General features: G+C 39.8%; 1 protein-coding gene across 1 annotated transcript; it reads left to right on the top strand.

Annotated features, from left to right (window-relative positions):
* Positions 1–1,117: 1,117 nt before the first annotated feature.
* On the top strand, positions 1,118–9,897 carry LOC103597096 (chromosome unknown open reading frame, human C17orf112). Its single transcript, XM_008580894.1, is given in 4 exon segments — positions 1,118–1,228; positions 1,230–1,266; positions 1,379–1,529; positions 9,678–9,897. Coding segments are annotated over 4 exon segments (519 nt in total).
* The last annotated feature ends 442 nt before the right edge of the window (positions 9,898–10,339 follow it).

Below are 10,339 nucleotides of genomic sequence, written 5' to 3'. Positions count from 1 at the left end.
AAAAAAAAAAAAAAAAAAAAAAAAAAAAAAGATGGAGAACAGAGAAATGGAAAACCACTCTGCCATATGGTTATTTGACGTTTCTGTGCAACTGCCAGGGAAATTGGTTAAAACAAAACAAACAAACAAACAAAAAAACATCAAGGCAGAAATTGTGCCAGCAGAGAGAAAAGTCCAAATACAGAGATGAGATTCTTCCTCTGTCCTTGCTGCAGACATAAATTAATCAAGACATGGCACAGACGTTAGGAGGCTATTATATTTCCAGAGCCTGAGCCATGAGCACCATGGAGAAGAAGTTGGGAAAGGATCCTCAGAACTCGTCAGCTTTAGATGTGCAGGCACCATTTCATCTATTTTTCATCTGTATCTCTAGTATATATTCGCTCTATCAATTCTCTTTTGCAGTGTTTGCTGATAGTAATTCAAGCACTAGAAAAGCAAACTTTTAGAGGTTTTGTTTTTCTCTTTCTTTCGCTCGATCTTCTTCCTTTCAGCTCCGATCTTCTTCCTTTCCCACGTCTCCTCCTTCACACTCTGTGGTGTCCCCAATGAAATTCAGCTCATTTACCGATCTGGGCTGCACTGTAATTTGGGTTGGCAAACACTGCAGAGTTATAAGAACCATCTAATTTTTTCCTCCTTTGCATCAGTCCATCTTCTATTTACTTATCACCTCAAGTGTTTAAAGTCCAGTAAGAGCTCATATAAATTTACTAAACCTCTCTGGCTCTTTTTCTTTTCCTTTAAAAAAGATGTTATTTTAAATTGTTCTTTCAGTTTCTTCTGATTTTCAGAATATTTCCTTAGGGCTCTCATTATTTGGATCTCCCATTGACTTAATCTTCTCCACAGCAAAGTGCTTGGAATTTCTTTGGCTTTAAGCTGGCACATTAATTACTTGCCTAGCCTTAAAGGATTTAGGATAGAGCCTCTTCCAGTGGACTTACTGTTTGAGTTGCTTCCACAGTAGCAAAGAAAGCATATCTGGTCTCCTCTGTGGAAAGCAATCTACCCCCTACCAGCAGCTCAGCTTTTAGCCATAGCAGCGCAAGCCCTGTTGCAGCTGGGGGACATTAACAGCAAGAGGGACAGCAGTGTAATGGCTCCATCTAAGATGAAGACTTCTCTTCCATACCTTCTAACTCCAGGTCACGCCCAGGAAGGGGCATGGCAGAACCCACACCAGTTCCCTACTCTGCCTTGGCCTCCTCTGGCCAACTCTAATTTATGAATCTCCTGTGAGTCAGCTGGGAAGCATGCAGAGTGATTGCTTCCTATATGCTTTTCTTAGATTTCTTTTATGGAGATTTTAATTTCTCACCCACTGTTTTCTGACCTCCTATCCATTTTTTCCTTTCTCCTTTCTTGTGCACAGATATGAGCTTGGGGCTCTCATTCATATTAGCTGGGATTTTCCTTAGTAATAGTAGATCAGAGGCTTTTCCATTCTTTAGTGATGAGCTTACTTTAGGTAAAATCTTCTAAGAGTATAGGAGAAATTTCTTTTGGAAGTTTCAACTTACTTGGTGTGTGTCTCTTTCATAAACTTTGCTAATTTCTACTTTGAAAGTAGAGTTTCCTGTTAGATTCATGATTAGTTCTCCATAGTTCCCAGCACAATGTCTTACATATATCATGCAATCAATAAATAATTATTGAATACATGAGTACAGACATCTGTTGAGTGAACTGGTGGATGTCTACCAATAAACATCACCTATTTAGCCATACAGAGCTTCATGATGCTGTATGCGCACAACAAACTAGGTACTGCATTCATGTTGAATCTTAGCATGACTTCACTATTCAGATTCTTAGATCTGAAGAGCTCTTTTCAAACCACTCTTCTCTAATCATAATGCCACCATGATTAGAATCCTCTCAGTTCATTCTCCTATTTTTTTCATGTTTCCCCCTTATTTTTGCTGCTTAATATGGTTTCCCCACTGATGACCCAGGCTGTCCTCAGTATGACTCTTACACTTCCATGAGGTGCGGCCTCCTCAGTAGAATTGGATCCATTGTCCTTTTCTATAGGTGTCTTACTGCTCATGTTTTGCACCTTTTGCAAGCCTGGCTATGCCTCTAAGAAGAGCCCCTGTACATCACCAGTGATACTTAGTATTGCCAGCTCTACAGATGCAGATGGTGCATATTGATGAAAGATGAGTATGGAGCCTGGACCCTACAAAAGAGAGAGGCTGCTCACACCAAAGACCTGTGCATTAGACATCAGATTATAAAATACCAGTGCAGGTGATGGCTCTTCCTGTTTAGACGATGCAGAGTAAGGTAATAAATTATTTATTAAGCAAAAATTCCCCTAAAGCTAAACTGATACCCCTTCTGCAGCAACTTCTCTCTCTCAAGTTTTAAGGGCTACTCCTATACCCATAAACCTTACGTCTGTACCTTCAGCTTTAAAAAAAAAAAAAATTATATTTATTTTTGTGCGATACAGTGTGTTGTTTCAATACATGCATATACTGCACAATGATTCACTTAGGGTAGATAGCATAGTTTTGTCCCCATTAGTTCACCCCTCATCCTCCTCCCAACCCCCACCCATCCCAGCCTCTGGTAACCATTATTCTACTCTTTATATATTTTTTTAAATACATAAAGATTAATATCCTTATTGCAAAAAGAACTCTTAAAAATGAATTAGAAAAATCTAAGCACAAATTTGGTGAAGGACATAAGCAGATAAGTCACACACCCAAAGAAACACAGGTGGTTAATAATTACATTTTAAGATCTGGTTGTGGATGGGGGTGGGGCTGGTCCGGCCCCAGGATCAAGACCTCAGTCTTTGGCTGGCTGTATTGCTGGCCTGGAGGTGGGGCAGGGCAGCGCTAAAGCCCAAGGCTCCTGGCTCAGGACCCCTGAGATGCAACTTCAGCTTTGATCCTTTTTTTCCCTGGACTGCAATGTCCTCTCTATCAGGTTTTACCATGTTTCCCTGATTTTATTTTTTTCTAGCACCTATATAATGTTCTTACAGCAAATTAGGATTTAATAAATTAACTTTTCTTGGGCAGCTTTGATCCTTTTTTTCCCTGGACTGCAATGTCCTCTCTATCAGGTTTTACCATGTTTCTCTGATTTTATTTTTTTCTAGCACCTATATAATGTTCTTACAGCAAATTAGGATTTAATAAATTAACTTTTCCCAGTCATTGTGGCCTCATTTATGTTCTGCTAACAACAAAAAACAACACTTTGAGTTATTTATAAATACTTACTGAGCAAATATAAACTACTAGTCATTTTTCTAGGAACCTGTATATAGTGGTGAATAATGGACAGACATAATTGTTACCCTTACTGAATTTACATTTTAATAAAAAAATTAATAAAATTCATTATTATTTTTCCAGAATTAAATCATTTGGACAATGTCCTGGCTTCCTTGTACCTGTTGATTTCCTCCTTTAGCATTATGGTATTGCACATAGTATACTTAGCATGATCTTGTTTAACATATTTGTGATTTTGTAGATAATTTTGACTCTTCTATGCAAAGTTTCATATATAAGCATCCACTTATTCTCGTCGAGCATTCCTTTATAGTATCTTGGGTTGATCCTTAGTTTCTAGTTCAAGTGTCTTCCTGATTCCCTCATATCCTTCCTCTCCAATGTCTTCCAAGTAGTGTTACTTTTTCTTGTTCATTCCTGTTTTCATCGTGTCTGCACAATACTAACGTTCTATACAGGTCAAAGTTCTTTTGGTACCAAATAACAAAATCTTATTCCAAGTAAAATAAACAAATAGGGTTCCGGAAAAAACCCCACAATGTAATATAAGACTACAGAGAGATGATGAAGTAACCATAGGTCAATCTAGGAGAAGGATTTAGGAAAGACTTGGATCAAGGACTGGAGATATGGCAGAGACTGAATTTATTTTCTCATCTTCTCCGGAAAACCGTGGTTTTTCGTATCTGTTTCCTCTCTGTGTTTGTTTTACATTATCTTTTCTCACTTTTTCTTTCTTTCTTTCCTATCTCGTTCTCTCTCCCTCTTTCTTTTTTCTCTCTCTCTCATCTGCCTTCCCTCCCAAGAGTATCCATTCTCTTTTTAAATGCATGTGACTCAGAAGGGTAACCCTTTGCACTGACTTTCCATGGCCTCAGTTTAATTGCCCAACAGACCGGTTAAAATGCTCCTGATTCCCATTTCCAAATTGTTTGGAGAGATGAGATGACATCTGACTTCCAGCCTACTCCTGCCCATTTCAGATGAGGTGATAATTTCCAATATTTCTTAGAAATGTTGGAGAAAATAGAGTTGGGGAGGGGTACTCAGGTCGTATCTTATAAATCAATTTCCAGGGCCCAACACTGTGGATGAGTGGGTGGGTGGGCAACGCAGTCTTCTAGAGCAGGTATGCTAGGCTCGGCCAGCATTCCCACTGGTGTTTCCAGTTACTCTTTGGAGTAAAACCTTTGGGACCCCCATTCATAATTCATCAGACTGAATATACTTTTTACCTTAATACTCCAGATCCTCTCCCAACTGATACTACCAGCCTTGCACATCCTTTCCTCCCTGATTTTTAGTCTCTTCTGTCAGGTGAAGTTTGCTCACCTCTTCATAATTTTATCACTCATTGCTATGCCAGTCATGCAATCAGTACTTTAAACTTTCTCTGTTGTATCCCCTGCAAAGAACCAAAGCCCTCACTGACCACAAGGTTAAGTTTAGATTAGTCTCCCCTCATTCCCAGATTCCCATCCCAAGCTTATCGTAATTTTGTGTTGTTTTAAGTATAAATTTTAAACAATTATAATTTGAAATTACATATAATTAATGCTTAATCACAATTAAAGTGCTTGTAAATCGAGTTTGGTCATTTTGTGAATTTAAGTATTGTTTTATAAATCTACTTGTATACTACTTGAGGGCACTCCTTCAGAGAATGTAGCACAGTACCAGGCACGAAAAGTGGTAAATAAATCATATAAAGAGAAGGATTTAGAAAATATCAAACACATGTTGTGCAGGTGATAGTGTACACACTAAATTAGGGAAATAAGCTCAGGAAAATTTCCCAGAATGTTCTGTTCGTATTTGCCCTTACCAGGATTTCAATCTTTATCTTTTTAATTCAAAGTCAAATGGTATTTATACCATTTGCAATTTTAGAATAAAGAAATTCATTTCAAGAATGTTCATGAGTAATCAATAAATTGAGTCAGCTAATATGGTATTACAAAGTCTTTTTATCCATTTATTATTACTCTTCTATACCTTTCTTGGTAACCATGTGTTACTCATTAATTTGGACTCTATGTACAAGAAACTAATAAGATAGCCTGTCTTTAACAACATCCTTTATTTCAGATTTTACTTGTTTAGACTGCCAGCACAATTAATCTGAGTAAATGTCCTCACTACATCCCGCCCAGTACTCAAATCTGTCTTTGAGAGTTCCGTAGCTCCCTTGAAAGACTGATGATGTGACTCTTTCCCAGTCAGCTTCATATTCATTCCCTGCAGGAGAACATCCATGCCCTTGGTTTGAGGACAACTCACTGTGCATAGAAAAAAGCTCGGACACTCTGTGGGAATCAGTGGGAGCTATCCATTCATTATTTGGAAAAGTAAAAAAAAGTAACAGAAAATAGAAACAAAAGAAAACACCTCTTTATGGATCTTCTTTATCCTATTTTGATAAATGGTGCCACAAAATGATATGTTTGATAAAGACCCTATGAAACTATTCAGCTAATCAACAAACATTGGTAATTATTATTCCTTTAGAATAATCTAAAGTTGATAGCACAGTAACAAAATTAAAAAAAGAAATATAAAAACATAGTTCCTCAATTTCAGGACATAAGGGGTATAAGTGGAGTAGTGACAAAGATTGCATAACTAATCATGTTTTTGCTTCTGATTTAATATTACATTTAGACACTGTCACTCAGGGCAATTGTTTTTTTTCAACCTCACCACAGTGAAAAGCCCTGGACATAGCCCTTGCAAGGCACATCCTAATTTGGGTCATGCAGAAAGCACTGGCTCTGTTAGGATCTGTGTTTGGTACAAAGTGTTTGGTTCTACGACTTTGGGGAAAGGAGTCAGGAGTAAGAGCAATAATGCGCTCCAGCAGGGTTAGGAAGGGGCATGGCTCTGATAGGTAACACATCTCCACATGGAGCTGGGTCTTACTTGGTACTTGTGAATGAGGTTATTTTTTCTCCATAGTGACATCAGCTGTTCAACCCAGCATGGAATACAGCTCTAATTCATAAAAAGTGAAATGAGTAGATTCTGGGTCTCAGTGTAATTAAATCTTACTCTCTAGAGAATACAGAGCATGGCAGGGTAAGGGTGAAGGGACAGGGGAGGAGCACTTGATAACATCTTATTTGATGCTCATAACAGCACCAGGGGATAGTTGCAATTATGCTCACTTAGGTGATGAGGAAATGGATACTCAAAAGTTAATGTGTACAAGCCCACAGCAGTCAGTGTATATCATTGCAGGTATTTATTTGAATCCAGGTCTTCATGGATCCAATCAGTAGCTGTTCAAGGTGATGAGGAAATGGATACTCAAAAGTTAATGTGTACAAGCCCACAGCAGTCAGTGTATAACATTGCAGGTATTTATTTGAATCCAGGTCTTCATGGATCCAATCAGTAGCTGTTCATATCTCAATGGCAGTTGCAAATATGATGAAAAGGCAAAATCATTACTTAACCATATTAAGAATGACAGTTAGAGATTGGAGAGCAAGGATTAGTATTTGGAAATTCTTTAAGGCTTCCTGATCCTTAAATATCTTCCTATTCCCTCCTCTTGTACTGGAACAAAACTCTAAAATAAAGGCACTTAGCTAATTGTATCAATTACATCAATGGAACATATTTTATTTCCTTCTAAGGTAAAATTAAAGAATCATCATGTTGAAGGGATACCTGTACTCCCATGTTTATTGCAGCACTATTTACAATAGTGAAGAGTTGAAACCAGCCGAAATACCCATGATCAGATGAGTGGATACAGAAAATGTGGTATTTCTACACAAAGGAATATTACTCTGCTATAAAAAAGAATGAAATACTACTATCCGCAGCAATGTGGATGGACTTAGAAAAATTACATTAAGTGAAATAAGTCAGGCACAGAAAGAGAAATACCACATGTTCTCACTTATTTGTGGGAGCTAAAAATAAATACATAAAAAAACGGGGGTGGGTGGGGAAGAAGACACAATAATCACAATTCCTTGAACTTGTTAAGACAAGTGAACAGATATGATGCTGATGGAGGGGGAAGAAAAAAAAAAGTTAAAAATAAAATAAAATAAAAGTTCATATGTCCTTATTAAAATCATCTTATTCCTTAATTATTTTCAGTGCTTTTCTTTTGGAACATGGGGATTTAGATTGAGTTTAAAACACTTTCTCTGCTACACTGTCTTTTCCATCACTTCCTTTAGGGCCAATGCAGAAATGTGCCACCCAGATCCCCCTTCCAGGAAAGACTTTCTGTGAGGTCAGCAGCCAGTATTGGGGGTGGGGGTGGGGGAGTTGTATGGTGAAATTTAGAGAAATTAATTACTGTTCTCCCTTAACTTTGGGGATGCTCCCCATCCAAACATACATCAGAGAAGAGTAAGATTGTTCAAATGCAAAAGCAAAGAGTAACATATACAGTAGTCCCCCCTTATGTATGGTTTCTCTGTCTGTGGTTTCTGTTACCTGTGGTCAACCACAGTCTGAAAATATTAAATGGAAATTTCCTGAAATAAATAATTCATAAGTTTTAAACTGTGCACCATTCTGCGTAGCATGATGAAATGTCACGCTGTCCCACTCCATCCTTCTCTGAACACGAATCATCCCTTTGTCCAGTGTAACTACCTTGTATATGCTACCTGCTTAGAAGCTATCTTGGTTATTAGATTGACTGTCATGGTATTAAAGTGCTTATGTTCAACCAACCCTTATTTAACTTTATAATGGTCCCAAAGGATAGGAGTAGTGATGCTGGCATATTGTTATAATCATTCCATTTTCTTATTGATTATTGCTAATCCCTTACTGTTCCTAATTTATAAATTAAACTTTATCATAGGTATGTATGTAGAGGAAGAAGAAAAAAAAACAGCATATGTAGGATTCAGTACTATCCACAGTTTTGGAGATTCACTGGGGGTCTTGGATCATATTTCCACAGATAAGGGGGACTAGTATAGTCAATTAGGAGATTTTGAGTTTCAAAACTCAATATATTAATTTTGAGAATGAGGTAAGACTAGGGGATTTTGTGAGCCATGTGTTCAAGCTTAAACAATAGGCACAGAAGAATATCAACCAGAAGGAGTATTCTCTTCTCAGACTGAGGCCCCAAGGACCAGACAAAACCTCTGTGCAACTTGCCCTATGAGAAAAGGAGCATGAGCTGCATAAGGAATCTTTCCAAAGTCCCAATCAACCTGTCTGATAGTTGGAGAACAGTAGATTTTTCCCAGGTCCCAAGGCAGAGAAGCAAGCTTGCCAGAAGTAGAAGTTGAGAGTCCCAACGTCCTGACTCGGAAGCCTGGTGTAGATGTTGTGAGCTACAGACCAGATGCAGTTGTGCTGGGCTCAGAGGACATCATCGGGAGAAACACATTTGCATCTCCCAAAGATACTCCCCCTAAAGGGAAGATACAGACGGGTTCTTGTTTTAGCCTTGGTCATAAGGCAGTTTCCCCAGTGTCTGAAAGACAGCTTGCATTTATTACTACTTTCTGTCTTCTGTGGTTTTGGTGTTCTCTTAAGATGTTATACATTTGTTGTTCTGGAGTAATTCATCATGAATAACTCGTGTTGTAAGAGATTGGGTACCAGATTAGCTGAAGAGATATCATTAAGGAAAAAATGGAATAGGAGGAGGAGAAGAGAAGTCAGAGGAAGAGGAGGGGGAGGAAAGAGGGAGTCAGAAGAATGGGAGGGAGAGAGGGAAGGAATGGAAGGAAGGAGAGGAAAGAAAGAGAGCAAAGGAAGGAACGAGTAGAAAAAAAATGACAATTTCCCAGGGCTGCCAGTCAGAAGTGATTTCTGAAAGAATCAGAAAATTGGTTAGCATTCCTGTCTATATAGTCTGTTTTCTTACCAAATCCTTTCTTTTCATCCCTTTCCCTTAGACTGAGAAGTTCCATAGTGTTAGTTCAAAAATGCTTCTGAGACATAGGTTGGTTAAAAAAAAAATCAATACAGTTCAGTCAATCATATTTCAAGTCACTGAATAGCACATGCTCTCTCTGTAATAAAGTAGGTTATCTTCTTCTGAATGAGATGAGGCTGAAGGCTTGGGAGGAGATAAGAAACACTAATGCACTGCAGCGTTTAAACAAATCAATGCACCACTCTACCTTGAAAGCCACCAAACAAACAATTGATACTCAGCAGGCTCAGCACTTAAGGCAGCTCCAGGCAGCTACCAGGACAGCCATTTATTTCCATTCTCTGATACCTCTGGAACATCATTAGCAACGGGGAAGCATTAAGCCGACAAGTGGGATGGATTCACATCTGTCTAGGTAACTGTGAGAGCTAATCTGTCGAAAACACTGGAGAGATGCTTAGAATTTTTTTGCTGATGGCATTACCCTAACCAGATTGACTGTAAACATCATTGCCAAAGGGGTTGATTTAGTTTTGTGTCTACAGCAGCGCATCGGCGCCCCTCCTGCGCTCTGCCGGGGACCAGGTGGCGGTTGGCGGCGGCCGGCCAGGACAATCGGAGCCTGCCAGGGCGCCGATCCGCTTGCTCCCGGAGTCCGAGAGGCCGGGTTCGCCGGCCGGTGCGGCTTCTCCGAGCGAGCGGAGCCCCGGCCTCGCAGTCCGCTTTGTTGGAGTGCTGTCCGAGAGATTCTCTCGAGAGGTTTAGTGCAGGTTTAGTGGGACCGAAAGCTGCGGGCTTTGCAGAGGGGGTCCCTAGGCCGTTGCTCCCCGAAGACCGGGCGGGATGAACAGACGCAGACCACCCACAGCACTCCCTCCTCTGCTGCTTTGGCGATTTTCCCTGGTGCACACCGCGCGCTAGCTCTCTGCCTTACTCACACACTGTTTAAGCCGCTAGAAATGTGAGGTCCACGACTTCAGTCCTCACCCCTTCCTCCCATCTCACAGATCGGCAAACTGAGGCACAGGGAAGTGAAAGGATTCACTTAGAGCTGGTTAAGGGTGGACGGGAACGTAAACCAGGTTTCCTGACTCCCAGTTGAGGGCCTTTTCTTGTAGCCTGCACTGACTTTACCACTTTCTTAGCAGAGGGCAAATGTTTCCAGACAGGCCACTGCCCACCCCTGACAGACTTGAGGGCTGGGTGT

Source organism: Galeopterus variegatus, unplaced genomic scaffold (assembly GCF_000696425.1).
Source record: "Galeopterus variegatus unplaced genomic scaffold, G_variegatus-3.0.2 Scaffold2194, whole genome shotgun sequence".
NCBI lineage: Eukaryota > Metazoa > Chordata > Mammalia > Dermoptera > Cynocephalidae > Galeopterus > Galeopterus variegatus.
This window is presented reverse-complemented; position numbering and strand designations above follow the sequence as displayed.